The sequence below is a fragment of the Pyrus communis genome, chromosome 9 (genome assembly GCF_041283825.1).
Source record: "Pyrus communis isolate YQ-2024b chromosome 9, ASM4128382v1, whole genome shotgun sequence".
Lineage (NCBI taxonomy): Eukaryota > Viridiplantae > Streptophyta > Magnoliopsida > Rosales > Rosaceae > Pyrus > Pyrus communis.
The window spans coordinates 7502800-7525318 of record NC_142573.1 but is presented as its reverse complement, the minus strand read 5'-3'; the positions used below and the strand labels follow the sequence as shown (position 1 = coordinate 7525318).

General features: G+C 36.1%; 3 protein-coding genes across 9 annotated transcripts; 2 read left to right on the top strand and 1 right to left on the bottom strand.

Annotated features, from left to right (window-relative positions):
• The first annotated feature begins 1423 nt into the window (after nt 1-1423).
• Nucleotides 1424-7740, top strand: LOC137738942 (transcriptional regulator STERILE APETALA-like). The gene is made up of 2 exons (XM_068478412.2): nt 1424-1690; nt 6571-7740. Exons 1-2 carry the CDS (start codon nt 1424-1426, stop codon nt 7690-7692), a joined length of 1389 nt encoding a protein of 462 aa, XP_068334513.2. The 3' UTR covers nt 7693-7740.
• A 1365-nt stretch (nt 7741-9105) lies between these two features.
• On the bottom strand, nt 9106-13123 carry LOC137740460 (transcriptional adapter ADA2a-like). Its single transcript, XM_088700636.1, has 10 exons — nt 13099-13123; nt 12536-12788; nt 11846-11918; nt 11608-11683; nt 11287-11352; nt 10985-11140; nt 10468-10693; nt 9951-10161; nt 9465-9737; nt 9106-9373 (listed from the first exon to the last, which is right to left on the bottom strand). Exons 1-10 carry the CDS (start codon nt 13121-13123, stop codon nt 9182-9184), a joined length of 1551 nt encoding a protein of 516 aa, XP_088556762.1. The 3' UTR covers nt 9106-9181.
• Nucleotides 13124-13216: 93 nt separating this feature from the next.
• On the top strand, nt 13217-15084 carry LOC137741095 (uncharacterized). 7 transcript variants are annotated; one of them, XM_088699696.1, is made up of 6 exons: nt 13217-13370; nt 13649-13776; nt 13886-13942; nt 14095-14187; nt 14432-14561; nt 14688-15084. In XM_088699696.1, exons 1-6 carry the CDS (start codon nt 13232-13234, stop codon nt 14693-14695), a joined length of 555 nt encoding a protein of 184 aa, XP_088555822.1. In that variant the 5' UTR covers nt 13217-13231; the 3' UTR covers nt 14696-15084. The 7 variants fall into 7 exon arrangements, with proteins under 7 accessions (XP_088555822.1, XP_088555824.1, XP_088555823.1 ...); XM_088699698.1 differs by having other exon boundaries at nt 14483-14546; nt 14688-14823; XM_088699697.1 differs by having other exon boundaries at nt 14432-14546; nt 14688-14823.
• Nucleotides 15085-22519: the final 7435 nt, after the last annotated feature.

The window sequence follows — 22519 nt, the reverse complement described above, 5'->3', positions numbered from 1 at the left end:
ATATATTTTACAATTTGAATAACAAAGTAACATCTACGCATTGGTAATACCGGTTGACAATTTTATCACTCTTATTAGTTATTACGTGTTTTAGACAGATAAATAGTTATTACTTTTAATATGAATTCAACAATTTGCGTAATAAAGTTCATCGATCATCAAGGAGTTGGAACTAACTTGACCTATTAGTTATTAATATTCTTCTTTTTTTTTTTTTTGGTAAACATTAGTGATTAATATATGAACAGCGGTTTCCAGTACAGCCGCGCCAGTTGCTACTTACTACTCCCTAATAACAATGCTATTTACCATGCACTCCTTGCAAAATCATCCTCAGGAGTCAAAAAACAAAATAAAAAAAATTTATTTCTTGGTTGCTTTCCGAAAGAGTGAGGTTGTTTTGTTGCTTTTGTTTTTGTAAACTGCAATGCCCATTTTCTTGACAATCATCTGCAATTGATACAGATACAGGGAGATGCGACCTTACTTGAACATGAGCTAGGGCTAAAAATCCCCCGAAAAATCCAGGGCTAATCCATAAACCCTGCGGTTTCAGAAACCGCACCCCCTCCCCACCGCCATCTATGCAGGCCGGGAAATTAAATCAACCTCCCACCCCCTCTCTAATTAGGTCGGACCTGGCCCCTTATTAACTTACAAAAATAAACAAGAAAATCTTGTTCTTCATTTTCCATAATATTATGTCATAAATTGATTATCTTCACTATCAATTTATTACTGTGAATGTGAAGTGAATTTCGCATTCCTATATTCCCGATGCAAGTTTCTCCCCCTAACGAAGATTGAATATATGACAAAAACAAGAAGATAAGTGCGGAAAGGGAAAATTAAAATGATACATTATTTTTATTGTCTAACATTAGCTTTTTGGTTGTTAAAGAAAATGAACACTCTCAATCCATTAATTTGCACTATAAAATAACAACTTTATTATTTTTCAAGCGAATTCTTTTTTTTTTCTTTCTGTATTTTTGATTGACTATCTTTAACTTGTTTTTTTCGTATTTTCGTTTTTTTTTTCTTTTCACAGAATGATCTTTAAATGTTGATTAAAAAAATAAATGATTATGATCATTGATTATAAAATTATTACGATAAAAATATATTAATCACATTTGATTGGAAAAAGAGGTGCACCTAAAATGATTTATATTGCACTGATCGAATACGTCCACACAACAATGACCCTCGTCATGAAATATGGTCTCCCATGTATGAGGTGGATGCAACATTGATTATGTTTTAAATTATTTTATTGAGCGAGAGAGTGTGAAATTGCATATAAATATCCAATAATCACACAGACCTTCTTTTGGGTCCCTCGCTTGAATTGTGTCTTTATCCATACCTTTACCTTTTTGTCCTTGTGTCTTCTTCTCCCACCTTTTTCTTTGTCATTTTCATGTCTACCTCTTACAGTTCGGCTCCATCAACTTCATCATCTTCGTCTTCCTCCTCATCCCATGACGGAAATGGAAACGACAGTGCTGGTCCTAGCAGTGTACGAAGAGGTGGTGATTTCGAAGGGCCATCCTCCTCCAGACGACGTTCCGTAAACGAGGTCTGGCCCGGGCCTTTTGTGGAAGCCCTCGCCGCCCAAGTTGCCATTGAAGCCTCTCGCTCCGTCGGACGACTTGCGGCTGCTCCAGCCCTTGCTAACGTGTTTCAGGTACGTTTTCTGATAAGATTAAACAATCGTTAATACTCCACTCATACTTTTTGTTGTTCTGGCTAATTAACTATTAACACATGAAATCTTTTGATTAACTAGTTGTGTTGCAGTGTGAAATATGTGAAAAATTGTGTGCTTATTATATAATTCTGATTATTTTGGGAGATCTTTGGCATGGTACGCAGCGTTAGAATCCGGCTAGGTCTTACTGAGAAACTGATGGTTCTTATTCCAAAATGGAGAAAATATTAGTCTAGTCAAAGAGCATCATATGCATAAATACACTAGAAAAACCTGCCAGACCAAAATTAATTCAATTGATGATTCCCCTAAAAATTAAATATATTAAAAATTGGGTTATGGGTTTTTTTTCTTCCCTTTATTTGTGAAAACATGAGAAATTATAACGGGTTCTGGGTTTTGTTCTAGTCCTCTAGATAGTATAGTAGCACCTTTTTACAGAGCGAAAGATTCGAGCTTGAGCGCAGAGAGGAAAACACACTATTCTGGTATACTAGTTGGTTTAGCTACATTCGAGAGAAGAAACTGTTTTGCTTCAGAAGGTAATTGCTTTTTTGAAGGGTCATGTTCTCAATTCTCTTCTATGCAAAAATAATTTAATGTCCCTTTCACTAGTAGGAGGTTTGTGTTTGGCTTCTTTGGCTTTTCGTTTCTTTCCCTTTCCAAATCTAACGAAAAAGGGTTATTTTGGCTTTAAATTCCCCTTTTTTGGCCCTTATGAGCTCTAGCAATCCCTCTCCCTCTGTCTACTTTTTTGACTGAACTTTTCTTCAAATTTTTATTGGGATGCCTTTCTTCCTCTTCTTCTCTCGGATAAGGACCTTTAAAGCTTGGTTTTATCACTTAGCAGTGTATGGAAATTGGAATTATATAGCAAAATTTAGGGAGCTGAGAGACTGGTTGCATTGGATTGTACATAAAACTTTACGTTTCTATATCTAGCTAACGTCTGTCTCGCAGTTATATTTTCGCTGCCATAGCCATTAATGTTCTTTTTTGTTTTGGTGTTTTTTAGTACTATATGCAAGAATATTATAGTCCACTTTAATTTTTGGAGTTTTTTGGTACTATATGCAAGAATATTATAGTCCACTTTAATTCAGACTAAATTGGAGTTCAAAGTACAACAATAGTCATGCCAGTAACGTACAAAAATTCATCTTCTGTTTTTCTATAATTAATATTATAAATCTGTTATGCAAGTCCACAAGAACAAGATTCCAGGGATCTATTACCGCTGGGTCTTTTTTATTATGTTTTTGACATCTAAAAAGTAACAAAACAAAATGGCACTGGATAAAAATAGTGTTACCATCTAATATTTACCACTTTAAAAGTCTTAACTTGAATAAAATGTAAGATGAAAAATTTGAACTCGAAGGACTAGTAGGTTAATGAAAAACCACATCCATCAAGGAAATTCACGACTCTAATACTCTTTCAAATTATGGATGAAAATGATTTAGGATCTTATAAAGGAATTTAAAGTCGAAATTCATGCCCTAGAAAATGCAAAAAGTTCAAAGAAAATCGTAAAAAGAAAATGGACCTTTGCGCTTGATGTGAATCCAAACGACTTTCCATACGAGGGAGGCAGATAAGCATGGATTGAGGAGCGGGTTGAGATGTCGAGATCCCTTGACAGTTGATGGGTGTTGAAGTGCCATGTCAAAAAAAACCTTGCATGCAACTGATGCAACTGCATATGTCATAGAGTACATGGAGCCCAATGCTTGTTTGGTTTACAAGCTGATGTCTACTGGTCAACTCCAGAGGTGTGCTTGTCTCTTGCTACTTCCAATGCAATACCTTCTGGTGACTTCTTTTTCTCTTTGTTTGCTTCTGAAGATTCTTATTTGCTTTGTCCTTTCTTGAATGTTTGAAAACTGTTTTGGAGCCTAGCTAGAGTGATAAAATTGATTAACCTATAGTATGTTAAATTTAAAGTAATTTCACCCTTATTGCTAAACATATTGTGTGTATGGGTACATATGCTTGAATAAGTATAATCTTCTAAGATTAAGAAGGAAGTTACAACCATCGTAATGAAGTTTGTATTTTTTTGTCTCACAGTTTTGACATGTCTGTTGATATATTTAAATTTACATATTATATTAAGTTGTGTTTATATTTAAGAGCGCAATCTCGTTTTGTGCATGTCGGTGGCAGACATTGAGCGCTAACATATTTTTTGATTTTGCAAAACAGAATCTCGCTCATGATAGATTTCAATGTGATATAGATCAATATTTTTGTGAACATAAAATAATATCACAAATTACATGATAAGCATGAAACCATTACTAACAAGAACATGATGGGGTCTCCAATAGCAAGAAAAACTAAAAAAGAAAATAGAAAGGAAAGAAGATCCAATTAGAGCAGGAAAACGTGAGTAGTACACGCACGGGTGGGATTTAGAGGAGTCAAAGAAAGTAGGGGTAAGGGATGAAAAGTTCTCTGCTTTTTAACTGGACAGACTTTGGCTACACGTTTCTTGGAATTGAAAGGCAACTATGTGTGGTGAAGCACGCAAAATTTGCAATCCTATTTTTTTATTATTGCAAGATATGTATATGTATGTTCATAGTTTTCTAGATGGTCGATCTTTGTCCATTTCATGGTCTCTAGCTAGGTACGCTAATTGTTTCAATTCCCATGGATATTGAATTAATGATTTTACAGAGTTATATATGTAGTCCTATGAACAATTATGTATTTATATATGTATCAAAAGTTCTAGTATTAAATCGTACCGCTGAGTTTAATTAAATTAGTTAGAACAATAATGTGATTACCTGCCAAGTCAAAGTTCGAATTTCTATAACGGAAATTAGATGTACTTATTGTAACTAGTAAAACTAGAAAATCACATATAATCTTGTGGAATGCAAATTAATAGAGCAGTCTTGTAATTGCAGGTGCCATACATATACATTATATATATATATATATATATATATTATATGTTGTAGGAAGTTGGATTGAGTAATAATAAATGTAGAGAGCAAGAGAGAGAGGTGTCAGTCTCCAGTGTCCATGATATCAAATAAAAAGCTCATACAGCAGGCAAGCAAGCAGCAACAATCCAGACAGATACAGGAGAGGAAATATGATTCTCTCTTTCTATTCGCATTCCCTTTCACTCTCTTATCTCACATTTTATTTTTTATCTTATTATTATTAATATAAAATATTAACATAATTTATAACAAAAAAAAAGGAAAAATGAGAGAATCCTCCGAAGGAGGGAGGGAGACGAGAGATTTGCAGACGAAAATTGTACCACACAGCTGCCACTTCTTTATTTAGACCTACTCTGACTGATGTCTTTTCCTCCTCACTCCTTTTACACTCCCCGGCTCCTATTCTACTACTACGTACTCTCCACTCTCCTTCCCTATAATCTCTCTCTCTCGATTGCCAGCTGAGCCACCTGCCCTCGGGCTCCACCTTTTAGGTCCCCTCTCTCTCTCTCTCTCTCTCTCTGTGTAGGGTTTACGCGCATGGCATCAACCGTCTCCTCCGTGGGGCTAGGGTTTTGCATTTGCTTCTCTTCACAGTCCATGGTGATGCTTTCTACCTGTAGTTATTTTGCCCTAATGTTTGCAAACAGCCCAAAAACCTCAACCCACGTACAAATAGTAAGAGATCTAAATCTTTAATCGCTACATTTTCCCCACTTCCTGGCACCAAGACAAAATTTTACGAACTATTAGAGAATTTTTAACCTGAAGAACTAGTAACATGTTAAAGATATGTTAAAATACAAAGTGTTGTTGAAGATGTTAAGTTACATTAACTGGTTAAAATAGCTTTTTGGCATTGTTCACTAGCTATTATAACTAAAATATTAGCTCAGTGAAATTTCTTTTGCACTTTGGAAGAATTTTGAATCCTAGCTCTATAATTGGTTAAACAAAATGAATAATACTTTACGTTCCAGGTTGGTTACTAGTTTTAAACCTTGCTAAACTAGCGAGTGAATAGTGTCATAAAATTATTGTAGCTGCTCAATTAACTTTTTATGTCAATAACAATCTATTTTAACAAACTTCAAATATTTATTATTAACAATTCAAATCTAATTCACTCATTTTCTAAAATCACATTTTCTCTTTCTTTACTCTTTGGTTCACGAGTTTATCATTGAGTTTTATTAAATTTTTAACATTTAATACATGAACATTAACTACATTTAAAGAGTAACAGTTCACTTTATTATATATAGAGTTCTTTAGATTATAATATTGTTGGAAATAAAGAGTTTGACACTGTACTGTTCTCTTGCTATTTTAACAAAAATTTTAAAATTTCTCCTGGGATGATTTTATAGAGTTTTTTTTTTTTTTTTTTTTTTTTTAATAAATTTTTAGTTGTTTTTATAGCTTCTCTGGAGATGGTCGAAGTTGTATTAGTCGGTTTGTCCTTCGTGTATTGTATTATTACACTGTCATTCCTTTAACTGGTTAACACACATGCCCATCAAATCTGAAACCTCTGTTACACAGAGAGGATTCTCTACCTTCCTATTTTCATCTTCTCCTCTTACACATTGTTTTTTGTCTTTAACCGTAACCGTTCAAATAAGAGGGCATAGAAAGGTAGAGAATCCTTCTCCTCGTTAAATACCCATAATAACCCTACCGACTCATGGATGCGTTCCCATCTCTCCACATATAATTAGAAAGCATATATTTTATTAATTTTTTTATTTTTATTGCATGCACAAAAAATAGAGAAGCCATACGCGTTTTAGCTTTCATGTTTTCCATTCAATATAACGTGCATGCATGAACGAGCTGTAACCTACTTAGTGAAACTGATCACGTACGTGACATTTTTCGGATGTGAAGGTTTGTTCGACGTGGCGCGCCGTCTCGCGCTCCGACCTTCTCTGGCGTCGCCTTACCCGCCGTATCTGGGGCCGGACAATTCTTCTTCGCGACAGGTGGCGTGACGAGTACGTCTACTGGCATCGGACGGCCACAAACTTCCGAACCCAGAGGTCCACCCACACGACCCTCCACTTCGATCCGTCCGGCGTGGAAGACCCCGACGGCCTCACCTGCCGATGCCTCACCCTCTCCGACGCCCATCTCGCCTGCGGCTTCGCCGACGGCACCGTCCGCCTGTTCGACCTTGCCACTCGCCTGCATGTCAGCACCTTCCGGCCCCAACCCCGCGACCGCCTCGGCCGATTCTCCCGGGCCGTTACCGGCATCGTGATAACAGACTCCACTCTCATCTTCGCCATGCTGGACGGAGACATCCACGTAGCGATCATCAACGGCCCGCAGATCGCTCGTAGGGCTCACTTGGGCGACGTGGTAAATGATGGGGTTTTGGTTGATTTCACTGGATCCGAAAGATGGTGGGTCGGGCTCTATGCGGGTGTTCCGGGTCGGGCGTTTCACATTTGGAATGGTTTGACTGAACAGTTGACTTTCGTCGGCGGGACATTGACGGATCAGGAGGCCCTGATGGGGTGGCACATGCTAACGGAGATGACCGAGTTTGTAGGCCGAGTCCGAGTCACGAGTTGGGAAACGGCCGTGGCGTGCACGAGCGCGCGCGTGATTGTCTTCGATCTTAGGAATCAGGGGTTTGTGTTGAGCGAGGAGGAGTACAGGAGAGGGATAATTGTGACTGCGGCTGACGTGAGCAGGTCGGCGTTCGTTATAGTGGGGAGGAGGGGTTTGGCTAATGTGCGCCGGACTGACACGCTGGAGGAGGTGTGTAGGTTTATCGTGAGTGGGGCGTCGCAGATGGCGGTGATGGGGTGCATGAACGAAGGGTACGCGCTAATGTGCGGCGGTGGGGTGGTGAGGGTATGGGAGGTGGAGAGAGGGGCCTATCTGGACAGTTTCATGGAGATGATTGGGGAAGTCAACGCTTTCGTATGCGATGAACGACATGTCGCAGCGTGTTCCGGGGGTACGACGCTGCACCTTTGGGACTTTGGTGCAGCAGATTGATTAGTGTAGGGGGTTAAACATAACTTTGGTATAGAGTAATGTTAGATTTATCAGACATTGGAGTATCACATATGAAATGTGATAATGCATTTGATTAAAATTCAATGAGATAGAATCATTGATTGGTGCGGTATTTACACATCAGCTGCCACATAATGCATTACTCAAATATGTACGTTGACGTGCATTGGTGAAGGTTGCTAAACAGTCCATCATGCCTTTTTCTTATCAAATGAGTAAGTCGACGTGTATTAAAGCAGGTTGATATGAACAATCCATAAAGCCTCTTTTTTGATTAAATGTGTAGGTAGATGCATATTAAGTGAGGTTGATTGATACAATCCATCGGGTCACTTCCCTAACATTTGAGCTAGTTGAATACTTTTCGCGTTAAAGTAATTTAGAATAGAACGTTGTTTTTAAAAACAAAGCAAAACCAGGCAGGCAGAGTAGGGAAGGATGAGAGCAAAATGGAGGTTTTGTTGTGATGTATATGGCCTGTAGGCCGTGGGGTTATGTAAGGTACTTTTGACTTGGGGGGTGATATCGTCGGATAGGCTGCAGAATGATTTGTGTTCGAGAGAGAGAGAGAGATTATGTTGACCTGGCCCCACACACAAAAAAACAAGAGATTTTTTGATATGGGTCTAAAGTAACTAAAAATTGAACCTATTTCAAAAGTTAAAAGTCACTAAAAATTGGACCTAATTCAAAAGGTGCCCTATAAAATTGGATCTATTTCAAATTTTCCCAAAAAACAATAGGAAAACTAATGAAAAAATTTGAAAACTTTGAGTTTTAACAATAAGGACAAAATAAAGGGTTAAGTGAATAGTATTAGGTTTGACTTTTTAGTGTAAAAATATGGTTTTTGTCGTTAAAGTGAACACTACCATGGACTTTTCGTTAAAACTCCTAAAAACAAATGAGAAGAGCCTTCTTTTCTAGCCTAGTCTAGTCTAGTTTTGTTCAGGTTCTAGTTGCTTGCTCTTGTAATATTTGCAGACTTGCCTTTCTGTTTCTTGTTCTTTCGGCATTGTTTTTTCTTCTAAAACATATTCCTTTTTAATCATATATGTTATTTCTGTTGATTATTCAATATGATGGTAAATAAAAAAAAAATTTAAAAAGTTATAAAGGCCGTGTTAAAGCCAGCATAATTAAGGGTAATGTTTGGCATCCCGTCCCTATTATCGCGTTAAAACCAACACTATCAAGGCAATATTTGATATCCCGTCTCTATTATCGCTTGTATAAAAGAAAAATATCTAAATCATTATTCTGTTTTATGACTCTAAATTTCTGTATTTGGTTACTCTCAAGTTGTATAAGTTCTTAGGCACGGTATAGTTTCAATGGTGCCTAATTCTTATATGAGCATTAAGGATAAAAGTTCTCCCAGGAATCCCGAGATGATACGAATGGGATTTTCCCCTTCAATTAAGAAACAGTACTGTACAGGTTTACAAGAACGAGACTGGAGGCATAACTATGCTTCAGCCATTCCCTTTTTCACAAGCATGTCGTAAACCCTATCAACTTTGCTCGGTTCAACCTTGAACAGGCGATGGGCATCCGCTTGCTTCTTAACATTGCCATTCACAATCTCTGTGGAGATGGTCTGCAGCATGTTAAGGTAATGTGAAGGTAGAATTCTGAATTCACTGCAAAGTCTTTGTTCCTGCATGTATTACGCCACATTGATCGTATCATAATGAACAATTCACGTATGAAGGATAAATACAAAATCACGTTGAGACTGGCATTCTTACAGTTTCGGACAGTAAATCAGCCCCAACTAGCCCAGTGATATCCCAATAATCCAACGAGCTTGAAATAGCTTGCGTAGTTAAATACGTGTCCTTGCTGACGGGATGCAGAACAGTGGATCCCTTAAAAGATCCCCGAGGGCTGATCTGCAGGCCTTTACCAGCCTGAGAGCTTTCCTTAGTCCTTAGGGCACTTTCTTCCGCTTCCTTCTTCCTCTTCTCTTCAAGGTATCTACTGGCCTCAGAAACTGTCCTACAGCCAGCAGTTCGAGCTTCCTGCATAGTTAATGCAGATAATTTGAGCATACGCCATGCAACATGATCACTTATTAGTTATTATTATATGCCCTAGAGAAGGAACAAAACGAGCAAGTGGCCAAACATAATGTAGTCTTGTTCCTGTTATTTACTCAACAAGAGCAACCCACTGTATAGAGAGGGAAATAAGGTAATAGGAAACATAAGTGATGTGTGAGGCATGCAGCAGACCTGAAGATCCAGTACTCTTTTGACAATCTGTTGTTCCTCAATGATATTCTTAAGCAATTCCTTGTGCTCTTCACTTGAGTGGAACCGCATGAAAACTTTGAAGCGCTTGTATACTTCTCTTTCTTCAGGTGCGAGGCCCTCCTCAAAAGGGTCGGGGTAGAGCAGATTTCTTTCAAGTATGAAATTCTTCCTACGTTTCCTCTCATCAAGCCTGCCAAATTCCCACATATTATTTGAGCATATCAAGGGTTAAAAAAAAAGAAAATCAGACAGCAAGGCTAACTCGTTTTAGTGATGAGATAACAGTATTACTTGTATGAAGGTTTTTGTGACATTTGCTGCCTAGCATTTGCAATAATTATGACAACAAAAATAAAGTTCTGTATAAATTTTCTGAACGTAAAGAAAATAATCACTTCATTTTGTTAAAACTTTAAACTGTTCCCCTCCTCATTATTGCTTTGAATTTGAAAATAGACCCATCAGCCTTAATCTATCATAGTAGCCATATAAATACCGTTTTGCGTAGACATGCAAAACTTGTAGTTTCAATTCACGGTCAGCATTAGTGTCAGTATCCTTGAATTCCATATCTGCCAGAATCCGCTCAGCATCATTGTCGTATTCAATTTCAAACTCTTGCCTCTTGAAATTATAGCCACTTAATTCTGTCATAGAAGGTCCCTCTTCCACTAAGCTCCTTAGTTTTTTTTCTGCAACGCTTCGGTCAACCTGAGTTCCTGCTGATAACATAACATAAAATTGAGCTTTAAACCAAATACATGATAAATACACAAGTATATAAATATATATCATGTATAACATGAATATTTAAGTGACAACAAATAATCTGTGGGGAAAAAACTTCTGGGCAATAAAGTTCACGGAGATCCATTACTGTTATATCATGTATAGCATGTATAACATGCTTAAAGAAAGTCAGTCACTGAAATTCTAAAGACACGTAAAATTCAATATGTGTATGTTTTACATATGCAATAATTGTGAAACAGAAAGTAACCATAAAATCATACCTTCCACTTTCCTGACTTTAGTCTCGTCCTTAATCTGCTTTTTATTGGATGCCTTCTTTACAGCACCTGGGACCAACCCTTTGGCAACATCTGATGCAAAACACAAGATCAGACATTTCCAGTCACGCGTAACCACATATGACAAAAATGAGATTGCTCAAGAGCTAAAAACCGCCTCAAGAATGTTGGATTCTTCTTTGATTCTTCACATCTGATCAAGAAAATTAAGAAACAAAATTAGACAAGAAGATATGGAACAAGCGCTTGATACTAACGTAGGTACAAAATATAATAAAAAATACCATACTTGATTCCTGCAGAAAAGGGAGACACTTCTTTCAATGTAATCTCCACAAACATGGGAACTTCTGCAGAGAAAGAAGAAACAGACGAGACAGACATTCTAATTAATTCAAAGGATTATCACTATCTATGACAAACAGATGAAACAGAGCATTGGAAAACAATTCGTGGATCCTTTGAATATAAATTGCCTAATAAAAGATCACTTACGCGACAGAATGGTTTGATCTTAAACTATTGAGGCATCTTAAATCATAAATCATACACCAAAGCATAACTGCTTTCAGGCCTCAGCTAATATGGACACAACGCGAACTCACCTTCCTTGATTTCATCAGACCCCTTAACCAAAGCAAGAAGCTCCTCTCTGCTCCTTCCCATAACATGAGACATGTCCTAAGGGGATATCATGAAAACTATTAGTAACAATTTTTGCTTTTTATATAATTTATGTGTGTATCTCACGTCTGGCATGTGGACATGCATTAATTAGAACACTGGTCTTACTGGGAGAGGAAAGTATGGAGGTCATATATATAGCTTTATAATGATCAATACATTGTTGTCTGGTTTTCGTTCCAACATGTTCAGAAACTTCAGTCCAATTCCCAAATCCATACATTTCAATACCCTAAACAGCATAATCAAAGAACAAGTGATAGTAGACAAAATTTATTAGTTTCACAGGGGAAAAAAAAATGTTTATCATAATAATTGAAAGAAGAAATCAGTTTATTCAATACCTCGAGCAGTAGCATCTCTTCATCTACATTCCAGTCTGGACAAATAAGTGGAAAAGCCAAATTATCCTGTTTAAAAACCAAAAAGTCCGCAAATGCATGCTTAATTAATAGTCCATGCTATATTGAAAGCATCTCCTATATGGTCAAATGAAATAACAAGCTCGAAAAATTACTATATACACAAATAAAACAATTACTCATAGCTGTTTACATACAGATTTCAGGTGAATCTAAATGGGGCTGTTGCTTGGATTCTAAGGAAAACATTCTTACTTGCAGGCAGTATATAGAGCCTCAGTTCGGGTCAGAAAACCGATTCAATCTTTTCCCTTTTAATGCATTTTACTCTAAGGTCATCCCAGTCTCGCCATTTTTACCATTTCCGGATTCTAAATTCCACTAAAGCTACACTCAAAGCTTAAAAATTCAAAATTTCTTCAAGCAATTTCAACGAGTCTAAGATATCAGAAAGAAAGCAATTTTGAAAATGTAAAGGGGGACTGACCATAACCCTGTAAGGGTGATTGCATTTGTGAGGCGTAAGCTCAGCTCCAACAGAGAGGCACTCAATGCAAAGGTCAAAATCTGGACACACCACACACTTTGTCCGAATTTTCCCAGAAATATCCTTATTGCAGTAATTGCAATGGTAGAAAGCCCCTTTGGGTTCGCTGATTTCTTGGGCCACGGGTTTCTGAGCTGTGCCGCTGTTCTACGCCACCTCCGCCCCCGAAGCCGTTCTCTTTCTTTTGCCCCTACTGCAAATTATCCAACAAATAAACAACTTTCCGTGAGACATAATTGGGAAATTTGAATTGCTTAATTATCTGATAAAACTTGAAAATTTGCAGCGAATTGGTGAAAATTGCACTGACTTCTGATTGGGATTGTCGACGGCGGCCTTATAGACCGCGCGGGACCGACCCATCGGTTGAATTTCACCGACGAACCGAATGCAAAACCCTAGAAAATGAAAACCCTAATTTTTCAACAGGTGAAGATTTGGGAAATTTCGGTTAGGGCCAGTTGATGTGCTGGATGAAACGGGTATGGGTCTCATCCCCTCACCGGCGATGTGCTCGCGCCACGTCATCGTCTACTAATCTGACGGTTGAGAAAAGTAATACGTAGAGCATATATCGTCCGTTGGATTTAGTTCAAGACACGAGGCGTTTAACTAGAGCGTCTCACGGAATAAAAGATGGGGGAACATTCCCTTCATTATCGTTTAGAGGATGCAGTTTCCGCTAGTAGTCTTTCCCTCTGCATCTCCTCTCGGCCGCAGCGTCGCCGCCGCCGACTCTCACTGATAAGGGCTTCGTCATCATTGTCTCTACTCGGTAATTATTCCTCATTGCTTGTTAGTAATCGTTGAAAAGTTCACAATTTTTCACTCCAAGTGGCTGCCCTTTACTTTGAGCTATTTGTTTACGTTGATTGAGCAAACTGTAGAATTTCTCTGTGACATATGAGCGCTTAGGATTGCTGCGTTTGTTTTTAGTTTTTAATTTATTGCTTTTATTATTTTTATATACGTATTATGTTGCTGTAATAATTATTTTTTTGATATTTATGAAGTTAATTCGATGAGAAATGTTTTTTCATATCATATGTTCAGAAATGGTGGGATTATCCATAGGAGAAAAGTATTTTATACAGGGTGGCATTGCTCAGGACATTCGTTCTGATGGCCGAAAAAGATTGACGCCTCGGCCCATCAATGTCAAAACTGGAGTTATTTCCCAGGTTAATATCTGTTATGTGTTTCACTAAAAATAATGGATTTTATTTTTTGGTGTGACATGAAATTTTACTTATTTTGTTATAATTTCCGTTCTTTGTGGCCGTTGCCCAGGCAAATGGCTCGGCAAGGGTCAGGATGGGTGCTACAGATGTCATTGCCAGTGTGAAGGTATAACTGCGGTCTTGATGTTAAGCGCATGCTTACTTTTACATGCTATTGGAATGTCCTTGATCAAATTTAGGTAATTTTTTAGTCTAATTATTTGAGCTGCCCCTGTTTTTCATACTATCATATTTGCTGGTAATGTTGACCGAGTGCAGGCTGAACTTGGAAGGCCAACTGCGCTGCAACCCGACAAAGGAAAGGTATTTATAAATGTTGATTGCAGTCCAACTGCAGCACCAATGTTTGAGGTTAACACTTTTATCATCTGCTTCCTTCTCATGTTTTACTGCGTGAATTGAGGTTGTATAGAGATCTTGGTTTCTTCAAGATCCTGTAGACAGTTTACTACTTTGTTTTTGTTGAATTCACGCTCTGATAAAATACGAAGGTACTATATCTCAGTTTATGTTCGTTGTTCATTAGAGAATCTGAACTTCTCCTTTTGGTGTACGAGTCCATTGCAGAGAACGAATATCTATTTTGCTTTTGTAGGACCAATGCATTTATACTTATTGTAAAGCTGTTGTTTTTTTCCTTCTGCAGGGTAGAGGGGGTGAGGAGCTGTCAGCAGAACTCTCGGTGGCTCTTCGATGTTGCCTCTTGGGTGGTAAAAGTGGATCTGGTTTGTTTTCTCTTTTGGCAATGGATTCTCAGTTGAGCGTATTTTAATCCAACTGCAGAGTTAAAAATATAGCAAATTGCAAATGCTTTTTAGCCCTGTACTCAGTCATGTGCATATGTTTTTCAGGTAGGTAAGCACTATATTGTGGATGCCACTTCAGAAGAGGAATCACAAATGAGCCCGGCTGTTTCGATTTCCGTCAATAGGCAGGGGCACATCTGCGGTTTGACCAAACGGGGTGGTGCAGGCCTAGATCCAAGCATCATTCTTGACATGGTGTCGGTGGCAAAAACAGTAAGTGAGCAGCTGATAAACACATTGGATTCCCAGATAGCTGCTGCTGAAGCTGGTGAAGATGAATCATGACAGAGTGAGAATCTCTGATTATATCTAAATAGGTGGTTCGAGCAGGTCCTAGCTAGATGAAAATTGTAATTCCGATATTTGTTGTGCGCACATTTGGTCCTAGCTAGAATCTCTGATTAGTATCATTACGCTGTTAAAGAGTTACTGTTCTGGGGTCTTTTGCGTTCTAGGTCTCTATTGTATGATATTATCTCTCTCCATAGTTGGCATTAGCGAACGCTCGACTTGCAGTTAAACAAGTGCCGTGCCACCTGGAGCAGAAACCCGGGAATCGGGTCTAACCGGAAGAGTTTGAGCCGGATTTTTGAATCAACAAAACAAGAAGGAATGGTCTGAACTTAATTGCCATTCCTTATTTCCTTCAGTAGCAGGACATAATGATTGAGATTGGAAGTGATGGAATTCAAGTGACTTTACAACATAAGGATCTGACAAACATAACTCAAAGACACGATCCGCATTCATTCGCACGTACTGCCTGACAGTAAGGGCAGAAAAGGTTGAGAAATTCGGGACAAAGTGATTTGTATCGATTTCTTTAACCAGATACGCAGCTTTCTTAGTTCTAACCTCCTTGCAGAGTCCCAATATCAGTGCATTAGAAGTCAGTATATCAGCATTCGCTCGGTTCTTCGACATCTTCTCGAAAAGCCCATTGCCCATCTCCTACTGTATTAGCAGTCACATTCGGCGTTCATCTCACTAAAAATTCTATTTGCTTCTTGTAGTTTTCCTGCCTTGCAAAACCCATCAATAAGTGTGTTAAAAGTTACCACTCTGGTGCAATCCATTCTTCGCCATCAAGTTTTTGAACTTCAAAAACGAACTTAGAAGCCTTTAGAGCATCTTTAAAAGAGATGTCAAATTTTAAACATCAAAATGATAATTGATAATTTATGTGGCAATTTGACATTTTGTACAATATTTTACTCCACATGATATGTTAAATAATAATGTCATTTCATAAACTTTTTATCTTTTTGTGGAGTCCAATAATTAAACCAACCAATCAAATATTTCAAAAACATAACAACATTTATTATATATATTATATTAATCTATTAAAAAATCATTTAATGAATTTGACTGTCAAATTTGACAACAAAAAGGCTTTGCCTTCAAATGACTCAACGCCACATAAGAAATTGAAGGCTCAGTTGGAGAGCGTTTTCTACCATTTTTTACTGTTGTATGCTTAAATGACAATTTTGACATCGCATTTGAAAATGCTCTTATTGCGTGCAATAAGTGTATTGTGGGGTTTGTAACGGTGGGTTCTTTCGGTATCGAATTGGGCAAACTCGAAACTGACGAATTGGGAATTTGTTCATCGAATTGGGTTTTCTGGGGTTAAATTCTTGGATTGATTCGAGAGTTCAAATCAACTTTTGACCGACTAACCTTGATGGAGGGGCAGAGGATGAAGAAAATGGTGGGCAATGAGCTCTGACTCTCTGATTCGCTGCGGCAATTACAATCGTCGAGCAACAGGCGAGCACTGTCGTGCATTGAATCCCATGTCGAGCAGAAACAAGGGGATTCGGGAAGAAAGAAAATAAAATTGGTCTTTTGAGAGTGGTGAACCATTTGGGATTGCTTTCAAGTTTGGGGGGAGGGTTGGACATTTGCCGGAGGAATGAATGATTTTGATTAATTTTTTCCGGAGAAATGATAAGATTTTATTAACAGAGAATTGTTATTGCTCTCTAAAATTTCAAATTTTCTTCTTTGGTGGTATCCACATGTTTTATGTATGGCATTTGAATCACATTAAAGAGGAAATCTTGACTCCTTAAGATTAAGGAGTACTTCCTTAAGATGCTTTGTTACCGATTTACGAAACTTTATGCATATAATCGAAATGGTGCATATTGTAAATCACATTATAAAAGTCATATCTACAATAATAATAATAATACTAATAAAATATAAAATCTTTATAGTGTGATTTATAATATGAATTGTTTCCACCAAAGGAAAAATCATACAGTTTACTTTGTAAGTCTTTAAGGAACAAGAGTGGCAGGTTTCAAGTTGGAATAATGCAATTTTCATCTTAAGAGGCTGTAATGCTAGTATAAAAAAGGTCTTTCGCACGCAGATAATAATGTGATTAAATTAGTTGTCAAAATAATAATTTTTTTTTTTGAACAAACGATATTATCTACACTAAGGGAAAGGGAGATGGGCATAGTCTTACAATGAGTTAGCAATAATGTGATTCAATCAGCTTTTTTTTTTTTTTTTTTTTTGAACAAACGATATTATCTACACTAAGGGGGATGGGGGTGGGCTTAACCTCACAATGGGCTAGCAATAATGTGATTCAATCAGTTGTTTATTAAATATTATTTTCTTTATTCTTAATATAAATTCAATAGAGACCGATTTTATTATATGGATTCAGCTGCTTTAATTGATTTATGAGGGGTTTCTTCTAACATGATCTAAGATTATTCATTTACTTCAAATATTTGACTTTTCTTTAGTCAATTTACGCATATAAATATATTTAAGACGTGTAAGTCACGCATAGCATACCGTGATTCAAAAAAATGCCTTCTGCACGCGCTCATGCGCGTGCATGAAGGCTAGTGAATCATAAACTAAACACAATAGTTTGGTTGTAGTTGGACGTGCGTGGGTGCTTGGTGAATCAATAAACTTCATGGATCCGGGATACCCAACAGTCAATACACATATAATATAAGTTAGGAATGAATACTATCGTATCATTTAGCTATACCAAAAGATTTTTTGGCATCCGGATGATTATTCTTTCATAGAAATTTCAAAAGATGAGAAACTTGAACTAATCAAATTTCAACAAGTTTGAAAAATCAACTATTTATATATATGAGGATCCTGATTGATGTGTTATGTTTATTTGAAGAACGGTCTTCAAGTTATGGAGTGAGACATTCATTTAAAATTAACAAAACAATGTAATAATTAGAAAAATGGTTGTCTATACTCTAAATGGTGGGGTACTCATTGACATATGACCTAAAATAGAGGAAAAATCATACAGTTTACTTTTTAAGTCAACAAGAGTGGCAAGTTCCAAGTTGGAATAATGCAATTTTCATCTTAAGAGGCTGTAATGCCGGTTATAAAAAAGGTATTTCGCACGTGAATAATAATGTGATTATTGTCAAATGATTGTTTTTTTATTTTTTTAACAAATGATATTATCTACACTAAGGGGGAGGGGGTGGGCTTAGCCTCACAATGGGCTAGCAATAATGTCATTCAATAAGTTGTTTATTTATTTTTTATTTTTTTGAATAAACGATATTATCTACAATAAGGAGGAGAGGGTGGGCTTAGCGTTACAATAGGCTAGCAATAATGTGATTCAATCAATTGTTTATTAAATATTATTTTCCCTATTCTTAATATAAATTCAATACAGACTGATTTTTATTATATAGATTAAGCTGCTTTAATTATTTATGAGGGGTTTCTTCTAGCATGATCTAAGATTATTCATTTACTTCAAATATTGACTTTTGTTTAGTCAATTTACGCATATAAATACATTTGAAACGTGTAAGTCACGCGTAGCATACCATGATTAAAAAAAAAATGCCTTCTGCACGCGCTTATGCGCGTGCATGAAGGCTAGTGAATCATAAACTAAACATAATAGTTTGGTTGTAGTTGGACGTGCGTGGGTGCTTGGTGAATCAAGAAATTTCATGGATCCAGGATACCCAACAGTCAACACGCATACAATATAAGTTAGGAATGAAGACTATCGTATCTGTTAGCTATACCAAAAGATTTTTTGGAATCCAGAGGATTATTCTTCCATAGAAATTTCAAAAGATAAGAAAGTTGAACTAATCAAATTTCAACAAGTTTGAAAAATCAACTATTTATATATATGAGGATCCTGATTGATGTGTTATGTTTATTTGAAGAACGGTCTTCAAGTTATGGAGTGAGACATTCATTTAAAATTAACAAAACAATGTAATAATTAGGAAAAGGGTTGTCTAGACTCTAAATGGTGGGGTACTCATTGACACATGACCTAAAATAGAGGAAAAATCATACAGCTTACTTTTTAAGTCAACAAGAGTGGCAAGTTCCAAGTTGGAATAATGCAATTTTCATCTTAAGAGGCTGTAATGCCGGTTATAAAAAATGTATTTTGCACGTGGATAATAATGTGATTATTGTCAAATGATTGTTTTTTTATTTTTTTAACAAATGATATTATTTACACTAAGGGGGAGAGGGTGGGCTTAACCTCACAATGGGCTAGCAATAATGTCATTCAATCAGTTGTTTATTTATTTATTTATTTTTGAACAAATGATATTATCTACACTAAGGGGGGGTGGGCTTAGCGTCACAATGTGCTAACAATAATGTGATTCAATCAGTTGTTTATTAAATATTATTTTCTCTATTCTTAATATAAATTCAATAGAGACTGATTTTTATTATATGGATTTAGTTACTTTAATTGATCTATGAGGGGTTTCTTCTAGTATGATCTAAGATTATTCATTTACTTCAAATATTTGACTTTTCTTTAGTCAATTTACGCATATAAATACATTTAAAACGTGTAAGTCACGCGTAGCATACCGTGATTAACAAAAATGCCTTTTGCACACGCTCATGCGCGTGCATGAAGGCTAGTGAATCATAAACTAAACACAATAGTTTGGTTGTAGTTGGACGTGCGTGGGTGCTTGGTGAATCAATAAACTTCATGGATCCGGGATACCCAACAGTCAACACACATATAATATAAGTTAGGAATGAAGACTATCGTATCATTTAGCTATACCAAAAGATTTTTTGGCATCCGGAGGATTATTCTTCCATAGAAATTTCAAAAGATGACAAAGTTGAACTAATCAAATTTCAACAAGTTTGAAAAATCAACTATTTATATATATATATGAGGATCCTGATTGATGTGTTATGTTTATTTAAAGAACGGTCTTTAAGTTATGGAGTGAGACATTCATTTAAAATTAACAAAACAATGTAATAATTAGAAAAAGGGTTGTCTAGACTCTAAATGGTGGGGTACTCATCGATACATGACCTAAAATAGAGGAAAAATCATATAGTTTACTTTTTAAGTCAACAAGAGTGGCAAGTTCCAAGTTGGAATAATGCAATTTTCATCTTAAGAGGCTGTAATGCCGATTATTAAAAAGGTATTTCGCACTCGAATAATAATGTGATTATTGTCAAATGATTTTTTTTTATTTTTTTTAACAAATGATATTATCTACATTAAGGGGGAGGGGGTGGGCTTAGCCTCGCAATGGGCTAGCAATAATGTCATTCAATAAGTTGTTTATTTATTTATTTATTTTTTGAACAAACGATATTATCTACACTAAGGAGGAGAGGGTGGGTTTAGCGTCACAATAGACTAGCAATAATGTGATTCAATCAATTGTTTATTAAATATTATTTTCCCTATTCTTAATATAAATTCAATAGAGACTGATTTTTATTATATAGATTTAGTTACTTTAATTGATTTATGAGAGGTTTCTTCTAGCATGATCTAAGATTATTCATTTACTTCAAATATTGACTTTTCTTTAGTCAATTTAGGCATATAAATACATTTAAAACGTATAAGTCACGCGTAACATACCATGATTCAAAAAAGCCTTCTGCACGCGCTCATGCGCGTGCATGAAGGCTAGTGAATCATAAACTAAACACAATAGTTTGGTTGTAGTTGGACGTGCGTGGGTGCTTGGTGAATCAAGAAACTTCATGGATCCGGGATACCCAACAGTCAACACGCATACAATATAAGTTAGGAATGAAGACTGTCATATCAGTTAGCTATACCAAAAGATTTTTTGGAATCTGGAGGATTATTCTTCTATAGAAATTTCAAAAGATAAGAAAGTTGAACTAATCAAATTTCAACAAGTTTGAAAAATCAACTATTTATATATATGAGGATCCTGATTGATGTGTTATGTTTATTTGAAGAACGGTTTTCAAGTTATGGAGTGAGACATTCATTTAAAATTAACAAAACAATGTAATAATTAGAAAAAGGGTTGTCTAGACTCTAAATGGTGGGGCACTCATTGACACATGACCTAAAATAGAGGAAAAATCATACAGCTTACTTTTTAACTCAACAAGAGTGGCAAGTTCCAAGTTGGAATAATGCAATTTTCATCTTAAGAGGCTGTAATGCCAGTTATAAAAAAGGTATTTCGCACGCGGATAATAATGTGATTATTGTCAAATGATTGTTTTTTTTTTTTTTTTAACAAATGATATTATCTACACAAAGGGGGAGGGGGTGGGCTTAGCCTCACAATGGGCTAGCAATAATGTCATTCAATCAGTTGTTTATTTATTTATTTATTTTTAAACAAATGATATTATCTACACTAAGGAGGAGGGGGTGGGTTTAGCGTCACAATGTGTTAGCAATAATGTAATTCAATCAGTTGTTTATTAAATATTATTTTCTCTATTCTTAATATAAATTCAATAGAGACTGATTTTTATTATATGGATTTAGCTGCTTTAATTGATCTATGAGGGGTTTCTTATAGTATTATCTAAGATTATTCATTTACTTCAAATATTTGACTTTTCTTTAGTCAATTTACGCATATAAATACATTTAAAACGTGTAAGTCATGTGTAGCATACCGTGATTCAAAAAACTGCCTTTTGCACGCGCTCATGCACGTGCATGAAGGCTAGTGAATCATAAACTAAACACAATAGTTTGGTTGTAGTTGGATGTGCGTGGGTGCTTGGTGAATCAATAAACTTCATGGATCCGGGATACCCAACAGTCAACACACATACAATATAAGTTAGGAATGAAGACTATCGTATCATTTAGTTATACCAAAAGATTTTTTGGCATCCGGAGGATTATTCTTCCATAGAAATTTCAAAAGATGACAAAGTTGAACTAATCAAATTTCAACAAGTTTGAAAAATCAACTATTTATATATATATATATATATATATATATATATGAGGATTCTGATTGATGTGTTATGTTTATTTGAAGAACGGTCTTTAAGTTATGGAGTGAGACATTCATTTAAAATTAACAAAACAATGTAATAATTAGAATAAGGGTTGTCTAGACTCTAAATGGTGGGGTACTCATTGATACATGACCTAAAATAGAGGAAAAATCATACAGTTTACTTTTTAAGTCAACAAGAGTGGCAAGTTCCAAGTTGGAATAATGCAATTTTCATCTTAAGAGGCTGTAATGCCGGTTATAAAAAAGGTATTTCGCACGCGAATAATAATGTGATTATTGTCAAATGATTTTTTTTTATTTTTTTAACAAATGATATTATCTACACTAAGGGGGATGGGGTGGGTTTACCCTCACAATGGGCTAGCAATAATGTCATTCAATAAGTTGTTTATTTATTTTTGAACAAACGATATTATCTACACTAAGGAGGAGATAGTTGGTTTAGCGTCACAATAGGCTAGTAATAATGTGATTCAATCAATTGTTTATGAAATATTATTTTCCCTATTCTTACTATAAATTCAATAGAGACAGATTTTTATTATATAGATTTAGCTGCTTTAATTG